Source organism: Thamnophis sirtalis, unplaced genomic scaffold (assembly GCF_051295495.1).
Source record: "Thamnophis sirtalis isolate CommonGarterSnake01/CBP01778 unplaced genomic scaffold, rThaSir2_p1.2 scaffold_13, whole genome shotgun sequence".
Lineage (NCBI taxonomy): Eukaryota > Metazoa > Chordata > Lepidosauria > Squamata > Natricidae > Thamnophis > Thamnophis sirtalis.
This window is the reverse complement of record NW_028261393.1, coordinates 19,768,751-19,783,577: the sequence shown is the minus strand read 5'-3', so window position 1 is coordinate 19,783,577 and position 14,827 is coordinate 19,768,751. Positions and strand designations below refer to the sequence as shown.

The following is a 14,827-nucleotide window of genomic DNA, read 5'->3' as shown; positions in this document are numbered from 1 at the left end:
GTCCTCCATCTTTCCCAGCATGAGGCTCTTCTCCTGGGAATCCTTCCTTCTCATTAGGTGGTCAAAGTATTTGAGTTCCATCTTCAGGATCTGGCCTTCTAAAGAGCAATCAGGGTTGTCCAAGGGACTTGCAGGAGTCTTCTCCAGCACCAGAGTTCAAAGGCCTCCATTTTTTGGCGCTCAGCCTTTCAGCCAATGGAAAATACAGTGGAGCTGAATCAGATGGCCTGGGAGCCGGGGTTACCAAAATGAGAGATAAAGCCACATGAAACCCTGGCCCTATGTTCCCCTCCTTTTCCCCTCTAAAAAGATGTAATTACATAATTACTGTTTTACCAAAGCTTGCATCTGGAGGAACAAAAGATAACTCTGCCCTCTTTTTTAAAGAAACGATGCAACCGGATGCAACCGGACTTGTAGCGTTGAATTTAAAGATGCTTGCCACTCTATTTTATTCTTCCTTCACCCTCTTTTAAATTTTCTCTTTTCTATCTAGCCAACATTCTATCTAGCCAATCCCTAGATATCCTGTGATAAAATATAGTCTGGATTCCCAGGAGTGAATTCCTGAGGAGAAAGAGACAACTTAGATCAGAGTGGTGCCGTGGTTAGAATGCAGTGTTGCAGGTTAATTCTGCCGATTGCCAACAGTTTGGCAGTTTAGTTCTCACCAGGCTCACGGTTGACCCAGCCTTTCACCCTTTTGAGATCGGTAAAATGAGGACCCACACTATTGGGGGCAAGAGGTTGACTTTGTAAACCGCTTCGCAAGAGCTGTAAAGCACTGTGAAGTGGTATATAAGTCTAAGCGCTATTGTGTAAGAGAAAGAGGATGAAGACCTCACCTCCTTAACAGTTCCAAGAGTGTATGCTTTTTGCTGATGGAGTCTGCTTTAGTTTGGCAAGATTCTGTCTATAGGTGAATAAAGAAATTTGCTTGGAAGAATCACGATGTGTCTTACTTGGCATTTGGAGCCTGACAAATCCTCTCTGAATTGGTTTTCTTCTTTCCCCTTCACGTTTATTTAGTAGTGCGTCGATACACTTGCCAACCTTGAAATTTCTTAAGCTGACAGGGCTTCTCTCCCCTCTCCCCCACCCTGCATGTGGTTGGTGCCATTGTGGCAGTGTAAGCAATGGCGCCCACCTTCCCAATACTGAAAGCAATAAGTTCCTTTGCATCTTATTACTCTGCTTGAGCTCTTGTAACACTTCTCAATAAAATTCATGACATGAGACACATGTCTCATAGTGGAGGGAACTGTTCTGACCGAGGCTTCACAAAAGCATGAAGCAGACGCCTTGTCCCAACAAATATCCTTTTATTAATTGACTGTGAATTCTCCTCATTCACATCCAGCAAAGTCTTTCAAGGGAGGATTTACAGTCACAGACCTTATCTGGCTTGGAGAGCTGCCAGGCCAATATCTGCAAAACCTGGCAAGAATCACAAACCAATTAAGCAAACTCATTGTCTCCTGCAAACTCCCCTCCCCTCTCTCTCTTCTTTTATTTCCTTTGGGAGGGGCCATTCATCGTCCACCTGTGGCCTTCCTCCTAAGTTGACTCCTTTTCTTTACCTGTTCCCTGCATCTGGCAACTCTGTGCATGCACACACTGGGAACAGCTGTTCGTCTGCCTGATGTCTGACTCTGAAGGCAGCTGATAACTGGCATACGGCTCTGGCCCCCTCCATGCTTCCAACACAGAGCCCTAATCAGAGCCTTCCCCAGACTCCAGGACTGGCCCATGTTCCTCCCCAACCACCTCTCTGTCCAAATCTGCTGCCAGCTCCGCTGGCTGCTGGTGGACCACAACAAGAACTGAATTTGTATTTTTCAGCTGGATTCCTCCCCACATTGACTTCTTGGAAAATACAAAGCTTCAGATGCATACCACGTGCACCAACGGTGTGTACCAATTGACACCTGATTGGAATCCATCACGGGCTTAGCAGCCCTTGTGACCTCTTCGGCTTTGTCACCACGATCCCTGTATGTGTGTGTTATTCTTCAGATGGAAGAGAGGAAGAGAGAGGGTTAGCCCTCCACTTTCTCTCCAGCCGCTTTCCCTGTGCCGTTCCAAGGACCCATTAAAACTTTTACAGCTCAGATTGCGCGGCTCGCAAAATGAGGTCATGCCATCGGGAGTATTGTGTTTAAGTGACACTCTTCTTGCAATCGTCTTGCGGCAAAAAAATCTATCTCCGGAAGCCAGCATGGTGCAAATTGCCTTAAATTAAATGGCCAGGTAGAGTGGTCTTAGGTAAGGGAAACTAAAGTGACCTCCCATCTTCCACAGCAGGGGTCCGAAGCCTATTGCAGATTGACCCCAAGCAATTTGTGCACTGTCTCATTCTGATCAGCACGCTCGTGTGTCTGACTGGATGCAGCTAGTCCTCGACTTACGACAATTGGGACCAAATGTCTGTTGCTAAGGAGAGGTGTGGTTAAATGAGTCATGTCTGGTTTTGTGACCTTTTTGCCATGGTTGTTAAATGAATTACTGCAGCTGTTAGGTGAATAATGCAGCTGTTAAGCAACTCCATCTTCCCCCATTGTCTTTGCTGATTGGAAACTGGCAGAGAAGGTCTTCGATGGAGATCCCTTGAACCCAGGACTCTGAAACTGTCATAAGTACATGCCAGTTGCCCAGGGCCCATATTTTGGTCATGTGACCATTAGGATGCTGCAACGTTTGCAAGTGTGGGAACCGGTCGTAAGTCCCTTTTTTCACTGTTGTAACTTCAAATGGTCACCAAACAAGTGACTGTCGGTCAAGGACCACCTGTATATCATTCCCTCTAGTTTAAAATGCTTCTCTGGATAGCATAAATGTAACAGAAAACAGGATAGCAGAGTTGGAAGGGGCCTCAGAGGTCTTCTAGTCCAACCCCCTGCTCAAGCAGGAGACCCTATACCAGTGGTAGTCAACCTGGTCCCTACCTCCCACTAGTGGCCATTCCAGCTTTCATGGTGGGTGGTAGGGGTTTGCTGTAACTCTGCTTTATAAATTTTATAAAGTAAAGTTACTTCCCTACTTTATAAATCACCATTACTGTGGAACCGGTGAGCGGTCGGAAAATTTTACTACTAACAGAGATACAAAAGTGGGCGGTAGGTATAAAAAGGTTGACTACCCCTGCCCATTTGAGACAAGTGGTTGTGCCAGTGGTGGGTTCCGGATCCCGTTGCAACCGGTACGGTGCACCTGGGCCAGGCGTCCACCACATGCACGCACGCAGCGTGCATATGTGTACTTACTGCCCACAACGCTCCAGCTGCTCGGCGGAGCATCGCATAGGCGTCGTACGCTGCGTGCAGTGAAGGTCCGATCAGCTCAGATACAGGTGAGGAGGGTGGGTGGGCCCTCTGGAGTACCATACCGGAAAAGTACCTGGTGCTCACATCAGGCACCAGTACGCCCATACCGGGACACACATATTGTTCATGCTTCCTGTTGTTACGCTTCAGTGGAAAGAAGCTTCTTGAACTAGTTTATGACCCTTGAGATCCTTTGGGGTGGGGGGGGGAAGGTATAGGGCAAGAGAAGGGGTCTGTTTTATTTCTCGGTCATCAATCAGAAGAAAGAGCTGCTACCAGTAGAGAGCGAAGGACTTTTAAAAGGTTGTTGGTTAACATTTATCAGCTTACAGAAGAAGTTTTTCTGCAGTTCTCTATAGACTCCTGCAAAAAAAAAAAAAATTGGAGCAAGCTTAGCCTAGCAGATTGACAGATGCTGTTGTGGGTCTGTGGCTTTTTTTCTCCTTTCTGGAAAATTCAAGAGAATTCTGCAGTTTTCGATGCAGGTTTGCATCCCACCCCAGGTTAGAAAGAAAATCTCAACTTAACCCTTTCCCCTCCTAAGCTTCATCATTAGCAATAGCACTTCGACTTATATACCACTTCACAGTGCTTTACAGCCCTCTCTAAGCAGTTTACAAAGTCACCCTCTTGCCCCCAACAATTTGGGTCCTCCATTTACCCACCCTGGAAGGATGATAGGCTGAGTCAATCTTGAGCCAGTCAGGATCGAACTCCAAGCTGTGGGCAGAGTTTCCCTGCAATACTGCATTCTAACCATTGCACCACCAGGGCAAGGAAAGGAGGGGAGAAATAGCAATAGCAATAACAATCGAAATATTGTTGACTTATATACTGCTTAGACTTCTATACTGCTCCACATTGCTTTAAAGCCCTCTCTAAGTAGTTTACAAAGTCAGCCTATTGCCCCCAACAATCTGGGTCTTCAATTCCCCCCCCACCCTGGAAGGATGATAGGCTGAGTCAATCTTGAGCCAGTCAGGATCGAACTCCAAGCTGTGGGCAGAGTTTCCCTGCAATACTGCATTCTAACCATTGCACCACCAGGACCAAGGAAAGGAGGGGAGAAATAGCTATAGCAATAACAATCGAAATATTGTTGTACAGAATCAGCCTATTTCCCCCAACAATCTGGGTCCTCATTTTACCAACCTTGGAAGGATGGAAGGCTGGGTCAACCTTGAGCCAGTGAGAATCGAATTGCCAACTGCTGGCAGCTGGCAGTCAGCAGAAAGAGCCTGCAGTACTGCATTCTAAGCATGGCTCTTGCAGGTAGTTCTCGACTTGCAACAGTTTGTTTAGTGACCGTTTGAAGTTACAGTGGCACTGAAAAAAGTGACTTATGACCATTTTACACACTTATGACCATTGTAGCATCCTCAGGGTCATGTGATTTACATTCAGATGCTTGACGACTGACTCACGTTTATGACGGTTGCAGTGACCCAGGGTCAAAGGATCCCTGTTTGCCACCTTCTAACAAGCAGAGTCAGGGGGGGAAACCAGATCCACTTAACAGCCATATTACTAATTTAACAACTGCAGTGATTCACTTAAGAAACGTGGCAAGAGAAGTTGTAAAACGGGGCAAAACTCACTTAACAAATTTCTCAACAACATAAATTTTGGGCTCGCTTGTGGTTGTAAGTCGAGGACTTAACCTGTATTCTTATTTCTCATTCTTATTTCTCATCCTTATTTATTTTTTCCTTTCCGCACACAGCCGTCACCGTAGAAAACCTTCTAGACTTGGAAAATGTAACCAAAGCTCCTTTGAACACAAATTCTGTGCACACGGATGGCCGAATCCTTGGGTCCCCTTCGTCAGAAAACAACAACGTGTGGGTAAGTGTGTGTGCGAGAAGCCCCGAGTGATCTTGGCAAAGATCTTGTTTGGTAAATATGTGCTTTGCATCCCGCTCTAGTGTGGCTTATGTGATTCTGGGCTCTGTGTGTTGCTGATCACTATTCATTGTGATTTGCCTAGGATGGGTTATGACGTAGTGCGTTGTGCGGTCTTAAATCAGCTGTGCTTTCTTCAATAAACTGTAATTAAAATAAGCCACAGCTTTGCCCAATAGGTAAATCGGAAAAGGACTGTAACTTGCTATTAAGTTACAGAGCATTTTCTGAAGAAACCTTTGCATTTTGCTGATGGGGTGGGAGCCAAATTGCCTGTGTGTGTGTGGGGTGTGTGTGTGTGTGTGTGTGTGTGTGTGTGTGTGTGTCTGGAGATCTACGGTATGTTTTATTGTCCCCCTAGGCTGCTCCATCAGGTTGAGGCACATTTCCTGCCTCTTCTGCATTTTGCTTTACACCTCAGACACCCCAACTTTTTCTGACAAAAAGAAAAGAAAAGAAAGTTGCTTCATTTTTCAGGGTTTTGTTTCCTCCTCCCAGTAATAGAGCAGGTAGGGAGAGATCAGGCTATGGCAGTGAGGGCTAACCTTTTCAGCAATGAGTGCCCAAACCAGAACATGCATGCATGCACGCGCTGGAGTGCTGGAAACCCGAAGACCAGCTGACTGGTGTGCGCATGCCTGTTTTTTGGGCATTTGGGGGGCCGTTTTATGGGCTGTTTTCCGGGTTGTTTTCCGGCTGTTTTTCCGGCTGTTTCCTGGCTTTTTTCAGGCCATTTTCCGGCTCTTGTGTGCCCATAAAGACCCGGCTGACCAGCGTACACATGCCTGTTATTTGGCCATTTTGGGGGCTGTTTTCTGGCTGTTTTGGGGGCTCTTTTCCAGCACTCCGACGCCCATGAAGACCAGCTGGTGCTGGAAACCAGAAAAGCAGCTGGCAATGGTGCAGGTGCCCACAGAGAGGGCTCTGGATGCCACCTCTGATCAGAACTGAGAAGCAAAACATTTTCAAGGAAAAAAAACTGAAGAAGTCCAGTTGGGTTTTGAAAAGCACCTTTGGGACAACCCTGACTTGGATGATTGAGAATCTCCATAGACAGTGGCTTTCTCTTTGTGGCAAATAGACGGTCAGGGTTCCAAGTAATAAATCCATAGCAAGGAAAACTCTGAGGCGGGTAGATTCCTCAAATAATACTTTTATTTGGGATTATCGTATTGGCACAGATCTGGTGAAAACCAGCTCTGAAGCCTCCCGCGGTTTTCACCTAATTAAAAGTAAAAGTTTTCTCACTTTCTCAAAACAATCAGTCACATGGTCCGATCACAGAACAGGCTGGCAGCCGGGTGGCATCACTCCGCCTTCTTCCAACCAGGTGTGAGAATGTCCTTGGTTCTCGAGAGAAAATATGTTGTTTTGGCTATATGTTCCCCTCTCAGTTCCCTCCCCCCTATCTCTCAGCTCCAGTGTGCCAACCCTGAAGCGGACCAAATGGCTTCAGTCAGGTCAGCTTCAGGGTTGACATAGACAACTGCATGAGCACCAATCAGCATGACTAAGGAGAGGAGAAGTTAGTCATTGTAATTTGGACATTCCCGGAGCAAGCGAGGTTCCCCCACCTCTCTGATAGTCTCTGCATGGTTGTTGCTTTCAATTTCTCTGCACTTATTAACGGGTAGACTCTGGGGATCAAATGCCCACAGAAGAAGGAATTTTTTTAAGGCAATCTGATCTGTGATGACCAGGGAATCCAGAGCTAAGAGCATCTCCTATGAGGAATTTGAAGATCTTCAATGAAAAATAGCATACCATTTTTTTCTTTTGCATTGTTAGAATCCCTGAGACTTAGAAGGGACCACTCAAGCCATCAAGACCAACCCCTGCTTGATGCAAGTATAACAAGGATGGATCCAAAACAAATGGCTACTCTGATTCCATTTGAACCCATCAATCAAAGGGCAGCCAAGCACTTCTCTGGGAAATTGATTTCTCTGTCCAACTGCGTATATCAATATTTTTTCAACATTGACCATGTTAAGGTGTGTGGACTTACACCCCCAGAATTCCTGAGCCCGGGGAATTCTGGGAGTTGAGGTCCACACATCTTAAAGTTGCAAATTTGACAACCACTGGCTTATATCATTAGATAGTTTTATCTCACACCGAATTGTAATTTACCTGGATTAGTCCAATGCAGAAGAGAGGTCATCAGTTCCCTGAAGACCTTCAGCAAGTTTACCTAAAGTTGCTTTGTAGCTTTTGGCCCCACAAGGGCTACCATGCACGGGAGAGGTGGAACTAAGCAAAGGCTTCTCCACCCCATCCTCTTCAACTTCCATGGAAAACAAGCAGGTGGACAGAAAGTGGTTGGAGAGGTTCAGGTTTACCTTATCAGATGCCTTCTCTGTGAGCATGAATATGCTGTGTTGTCCTCTTGTCACCTAACAAAGAAGGATGGGCTACTGATCTTAGAACCAGCTAGTAAAAATCTAGTCGGTTTTTTTAACCTATGGCTAGTTCCCCTCCCTTTTAAAGAAGGAATTGCAAATACAATAGAAGAAACACTTGGTTAAACCTATGTGATAGTTGAATAGTTTTTCATTTCAGCTGGATTTATATAGTCTTATTTCTCCCCTCCCCTTTCTTTTTATAACAAAGGCAATGAATGACGAACTGGATGAAGCATTTTCAAGGTAATTATGACCATGTCTTCCAGGAACATCTTTCTGCTAGGGACTTGGCCAAGAAATAGATTTGATTAATGAACCTTCCCTTCTGTTTCTCTTAAGCTAAACTGTCAACAGCAGAGCAGCCCAACCCTTCATTGGTGGTCTGTTTGACTAATTGAACAAGGGATTCGGCTGCTTGGATAAGTCAAATATTTTGATAACTTCTTAGGGCAGCAGTTAATTTGTGTGTGCAGGTGGGGATTAAATCCCTTAAATGTGTCATCCTCATGCCAAATGCTTAGAAAATGGAGGTTTGCTGAAACTGGAAAATCTCACCTTCTAAAATGAAGGGTAACCAGCATAGGTGGTATTCCGCCGGTTCGGCCCAGTTTGGGCGAACCGGTAGCGGCGGTGGCGGCAGGAGGCTCCGTCCACCCGCCCAGGCGTCATCATGGATGATCTGCTCATGCATAGGCTCCTAGTTCTGAACCGGTAGCAAAGATAAGAGGAAACCATTACTGATAATCAGTTTGAGTCTCATCTTGCATTTCAACTCCTACAAAGGGATCACATAGCAGCACACACTGAAAAAAATGTGCACACTTTTAGGTTCCCTAAAATTCCTTGTCAAAATACCAGGAAGAATCCCATAGAACCCATCAGCTGGCCAAATATCAAAGGCAGTAAACCTGGTGATGATAAACTGGATGTATTTGTAGGGTCATTTCACACAACCTGCAAACAGAGATACCCCTTTTACCACTTTTGGAAGACTTACTTGGAGACTTAGAATAACTTTATTGTCATTTTGAATGTACACTAATCGGCAAACATTAAAATTAAATTTTGTTGCCTACGGCTCTCAAAGAGTCTCCACCTCTAATATACACTACACAAACATGACAAGATAAATAAATAAATACATATAAAATTATGCATGTACCCACATACATTATATGACACAGAGAAAAAACACAGTCTAGTCTGGATATATACACGTGCATGGCGAGAAAAACGAATCTTATGAATTTACTAGATGGATTGCCTAGGGAACAAAGCTGGAAGTCCTGCTAGAAATACTTCAAAACCTCCTCCCAGAGGGGAGCAACAGAAGCGGACTATAAAGTGGGTGTGTGGGGTCTCTGACAATGCTTTGAACCCCATGTACCTAGCGCTTATAAGCAGTATCCTGAATGACGGGAAGCAAGCTTCCTATAATCTTCTCCGCTGTCCTTACCACTCTCTGTATGGGCTTTCTATCTGAGGCGCTGCTGCCCCCAAACTAAACAGTGATGCAGTTGTTTAAAATGCTCTCAATCGTGCCACTGTAAAACATGGCCAGGATAGAAGGAGAAAAATGTGCTCTCCTCATCCAATGCAGGAAATGCAGGGGATGGCTTGCACCCTTCACGTGTGGAGAGAGCAGTTCAGATGGTTAGTTATCTGCACCCCCAGTTATTTAATACTGTTGACTACTTCTGCAGCTGCGTCCTTGATACTAAGTGGTGTATGACCAGCTCTTTCAACATTCTTCATGATTCATTTTTGGACTCATTCCTGACCCATCATGGAATTTCCCAGATAATACCTATAAAATGCCTTCTTGATAGTGGCCCCAAACCTGTAGGACAACTTACCCGCCAGCTATTAAATTCATACAGGTAGTCTTCAAGTTACGACCGTAAAAGTCATGTCATGATGCTTGTAAAGCGTGGCCCGACAAAACCGCGCTCGTCAAAATAGCGGCGACAAAACCGCGTCGCTAAAGCCGCGACGTCATCACCGTGACGTCATCACCGCGGTGACAACAGCGCGGCGACAGAAGGGCGCTTTAAAACAGCGCGGCGGCAGAAAGCCGATTTAAATTAAGGTAAGGGTTAGGATTAGGTTTAGGGGTTTGGTTTAGGGTTAGGGTTAGGGTTAGGGTTAGGTTAGGGTTAAGTTTGGGTTAGGGTTAGGGTTAGGGTTAGGGTGCTGAGTGCTTCGGAAGGCGCGGATTTGCCCTCCGCGATTATGTCGTCGCGCTAGGGTCACCTTTTTCCTTAGCGCTTCAGATGGCGCGGATTTGCCCTTCGCGCTTATGTCGGCGCGGATAAGGGCTTCGCGGTTTTGTCGGTGAACCCTTGTAAAGGGGGTCAGTTACATGTCTGACCTGATTTTACAAGCATGAGAATGGGACCGACCAACCTTAGGAATAAATAAGCATAACAGAGGAAGCATAATTCTTCTGCCAATTCACATATCCGCCTTGCCTCATCAAAGTTCACAGCCCCTAGAGCCAAGCAAACTGTTTTGGCACCTAAGGTGGAAAACTTCACAGGTCCAACTCTGCTTTCTGACCTGTGAAAATGCAACGAGAAAAGATTCCATAAATAACAGTGACTTTTATGGACATCCCTAATCAGCTACTGTCCCTCAAACTTTGGCAACTGTCAAGCTGAGTACAAGTCAACTCAGGAATTTTGAGATTCTGTCTAGGTGATGGACGTGATCACTCAACAAAGGCTTCCTTGCCCACAAAGCCATTTGAGTACCCTGACTTATGGTGTTACATATGCACACGCAAGAAAGTGCATGCAATATATTTAATGGGTATGTAGTATAGGTCAAGGGGACACGGTGGCTCAGTGGCTAAGATGCTGAGCTTTTCGATCAGAAAGTTTGGCGGTTTGAATCCCTAGCACTGTGTAACAGAGTGAGCTCCCGTTACTTGTCTCAGCTTCTGCCAACGTAGCAGTTCGAAAACATGTAAAAATGTAAGTAGAAAAATAGTGACCACCTTTGGTAGGAAGGTAGCAGCATTCCATGCGCCTTGGGCATTCAGTCATGCCAGCCACATGACCACGGAATTGTCATCAGACAGTGCTGGCTCTTCGGCTTTGAAACGGAGATGAGCACCTCCCTTTAGACATAGCACATATGTGCAAGGGGAACCTTGACCTTCAGTGTTCCTCAACTTAAGCAACTTTTAGACAGGTGGACTTCAACTCCCAGAATTCTTCAGCCGGCAGCAGCAGGTTTAAACTGCCATGAGTACAGGAAACTATTCAACTGCTTAATGGGTTTCACCTTAGCTTGCAGTCAAAAGTTGTACAGGTAGTCCTTGATTTACGATCACAAGTGAGTCCAAAATTTCCATTGCTAAGCAAGACAGATAAATGAATTTCCCCCTGTTTTATTATCTTTCTTGCCATTCCTGATTTAAACAGACACACATACTTGAATTGAACTACTTATTAGGGGCGCCCGATTAACCCCAAATTATAATACGTGTATCAGTTGCAACTGTGACACATCACCGCCATCTGCTTCCTAGCCAAAAGCTTGCTTTCCTTCTGGGTCAAAGGAAAAGCTTCTTAACCGAGGAAATGTAATCTTTTCAGCTTCCTGAATCATGCTTTTTAATCAGGCGCTTCCAAGCAGATGACACCTGGCTCTTTACTATAATCAAGAGCTGGTTATAATTATGGAGAATTCTGGGAGTTGAAATCCACCGCTCTTAAAGCTGCCCAGGTTGGACACCCCTGGCTTAAATAGACACGGGTGGTGTCATTTTCCTGGTACTCCACCCTGTAATATCACACATCTTCCTGCCTATAGTATTTTGAAGGGACGCGGTGGCTCAGTGGCTAAGATGCTGAGCTTGATGATCAGAAAGGTCGGCAGTTCGGCAGTTCGAATCCCTAGTGCCACCTAACGGAGTGAGCTCCCGTTACTTGTCCCAGCTTCTGCCAACCTAGCAGTTCGAAAGCACATTAAAAAATGCAAGTAGAAAAATAGGAACCACCTTTAGTGGGAATGTAACAGCATTCCATGTGCCTTTGGCATTGCCGGCCACATGACCATGGAGACATCTTCGGGCAGCTCTGGCTCTTCGGCTTTGAAACAGAGATGAACACCGCCCCCTAGAGTCAGGAACAACTAGCATGCATGTGTGTGAGAACCTTTACCTTTACCTAGTATTTTGTGGCCTGAGTAGTTCCTTCTCATCTTCTGGCATTTATTTTCCACAAGCCATGCAGAGTGTTGGATGGTATAGGCAGATGCCTTCAGAGTTGTGTCTTTCCCAGGTCTACTAGGCTGAGAAACTATTAAAAGGCTTTTCAAGACTTGCCCTCATTTCTTCATGGGCTTGCAGGAAAGTTTCCCTTGAGGATCGTCCTTCGGGGCAGGGAAGATGCTCTCACAGATCCTCCCACGTGACATTATTAACACATAAGGAACACACCCTTGTTTCTCATGAGGTCATGTGGTGGTGGCTTTGGACCAACTGCTCCCTCTGCTGGCCAGACGTAGCACAGAGGCACAATGAGGGTTTTCAAAAGGACGAAGTGGGCATGAATGGATTGATCCGTTTTACTCAAGATCTCGTTTTGGGGATAATTTCAGCATCATTGTTTCTCATTTTGATACTTTGGAAAAACTGTTAAGCTTGGCACATTGGACTTCAGATTTTTTTTTTTAATATATTAAAATCGCGATGCCTGTTGGGATGAGCATCAAACAAGTATTTTAATTCACAATTAGCCTGATGCATTTTTTTCCCTGGCAATTTTTTTAAAACAGAATCCAGATTTCCCTAGAATACTTTTGAGTGAACTGAATTCAAACTCTGAGAACTGTTCATGTCGGAGAAACGAATCCTGGTCATAGACATTCTCTGGTTTCTTTTCATATTGTAAAAGTCTTTCCCCTTTTACTAAAGATTGCCCTGCCCATAGAAGAACCAAATTTTTTCAGCCAAACCATCTTGGGCCATCTTTCCTAGCGAGCTACTTTTTTCCCCCTTTCCTGGAATTTAATTTTATATTTCTGTGAGGGAGCTTTCTAAAGCCTGGTGAACTTCAACTCCCAGAATTCCCCAGCAGTTTTGCAGGGATCTCCAACCTTGGCAACTTTAAGTCTGGTGGACTTCAACTCCAAGCAAAGCTGTCTGGGGAATTCTGGGAGTTGAAGTCCGCCAGGCTTAAAGTTGCCAAGGTTGGAGACCCCTGTTCTAAAGTATACCCTACCTGTACCTGGGAGCTGTATCTTCCTTCTCCTCTTCCTTGCCAGCACTAACATCTTCCTTTCTTCACCTTTTTGTCTTGCCTTGTCATTCCAGGCTGGCACAGTCCCGAACCAACCCACAAGTCCTTGACATCAGCCTGACATCTCAAGACATCCAAAGTGCTCAAATCCTCTCACCGGTTGACTGGGACAAAGTAGATTCCACAATGGAGACCGAAAAAGATGACCAACTCTTTGAGTTCTGACATCTTTTTTTTTTTTTGTTTCCCTTGATAAGCTTTTTTTCTCCTCAAGTAAGATAACCTCTAAGAACCTGATGCACTGTATTCTGCTGACTGTAACTGGAAAAGGTTAATGAAAAGAAAAGAGGCCCCAAAGCCTTGATTTGGTTTAGGTAGGAGTCATGTTGACGCCCTTCAACTTTTGACCAAAGTTTTACTTCAGCTTTTCCCCCCAAGTGTCTTCCAGATATATTAGGACTATAGCAATGGTCGGCAACCTTAAAAACTCAAAGACCCACAAAGGTCCTAACCAAAAGCCCCTCCATTCAATTCTGGAGCCAGCTGGAAGTTCAGTTCCCCCACCATAGAGTCTCCTCCTAGGAGTGTCCTTTTTCATCTGCCAACTGGAAGTCCAGTTCCCCCACCATAGAGTCTCCTCCTAGCACAGTGCCTTTTTTCATCTGCCGACTGGAAGTCTGGTTTCCCCACCATAGAGTCTCCTCCTAGCAGTGTCCTTTTTCCTCTACCTGTCCTAACCGAAAGCACCATCAATTGTGGAGCCAACGGGAAAACCCACCCCTTGCCATAGAGTCTCTTCCTGGCACTCCATGCATTCGCCCCACCCCCAACCAGAAGCTTCTCTCAAAATTGTGGCACCAACCGGCAACAGGGAGCTGCAGCAGAGGGATGAAAGAACCACATGCGGCTCCAGAGCCACGGGTTGCTGACCCCTGGACTCTAGGAAGCGTTATCTGGCAGATGCCAAATTGGGGAGATTGTTTGAGATATACTTTTAAAACAGCTTTTTATGTATGACCTTTTTGGGGTCTTTGCTTTTATGGAGACGACAAGGTGCTCCTTGAGTAGATTTATTCAAGACTTTTTCAGATTTGCATCTATTATGGAGATGATGTAGCATCATGTACTTTAACATTATACATTGGACAGTTTTGCCCCTTGGGATTGCCTGCGATAAGCATTCATGACAGTTGTGTTCCGTGAAGGACGCAAGATCTCCTTAGCAATATCAGAACTTTCAGATATTTTTATTTCAGAAGAGCTGAACTAGCTGGAGTGGACTGGAGAAGTAATGTTGGGCTCCTGAGAACAGAGCTGAGAGTAGCTACCCAGCTGTCAGACATGGCAAAGCTAAAGAAGGATCTTGACTGGATTCAAGAGTGAAGTCATTCAAAGCATTTGAATGTCCTTGGCCATCCTCCGAGTGAGTCTCTTCTTACATCCTTTGTAGTTCAAATCATCACTTCTTTTTCCAGCTGCTTCTGCATCTTAACAGTCACCTTGCTATTATTTCTTAGCCGTAACATTAGGTAGCAGCCCATTGTTACCTTGAGCAGCTCTCACTTTTAGCTTACTTCACATAAGTGTGACCCGTCAAAACCGCGGTCGACAAAACCGCGCTCGACGAAAGCGCGTACCTGACATCATCATCAGCACGACGAAAAAAATTAAAAAATAAATTAAATTAAAATTAAAATAAAATTAAAGCAAGCCGATTCACTTAAAGGTAAGGGTTAGGTTTAGGGTTAGGTTTAGGGTTACGTTAAGCGTTAGGGTTAGGTTTAGCCTTAGGTTAAGGGTTACCGTTAGGTTTAGCGTTAGGTTAAGGGTTAGGTTTAGGGTTAGGTTTAGGGTTAGGGTTAGGTTAAGGGTTAGGTTTAGGGTTAGGTTTAGGGTTAGGTTTGGGGGGGTTAGGGTAAGGTTTTCGCTTTAATTTTAAATTTACCGC

The 14,827-nt window shown here is 45.1% G+C and overlaps 1 protein-coding gene across 1 annotated transcript in view; it reads left to right on the top strand.

Moving 5' to 3' along the window:
- LDLRAP1 (low density lipoprotein receptor adaptor protein 1) overlaps positions 1–14,462 on the top strand; it is an 89,446-nt gene extending 74,984 nt beyond the window's left edge. The window contains exons 7-9 of the mRNA XM_087727237.1: positions 5,047–5,168; positions 7,839–7,873; positions 12,954–14,462. Of these exons, the coding sequence (XP_087583363.1) occupies positions 5,047–5,168; positions 7,839–7,873; positions 12,954–13,104 (308 nt within the window). The 3' untranslated portion in view covers positions 13,105–14,462. The remainder of the gene's footprint in view (positions 1–5,046; positions 5,169–7,838; positions 7,874–12,953) is intronic.
- The last annotated feature ends 365 nt before the right edge of the window (positions 14,463–14,827 follow it).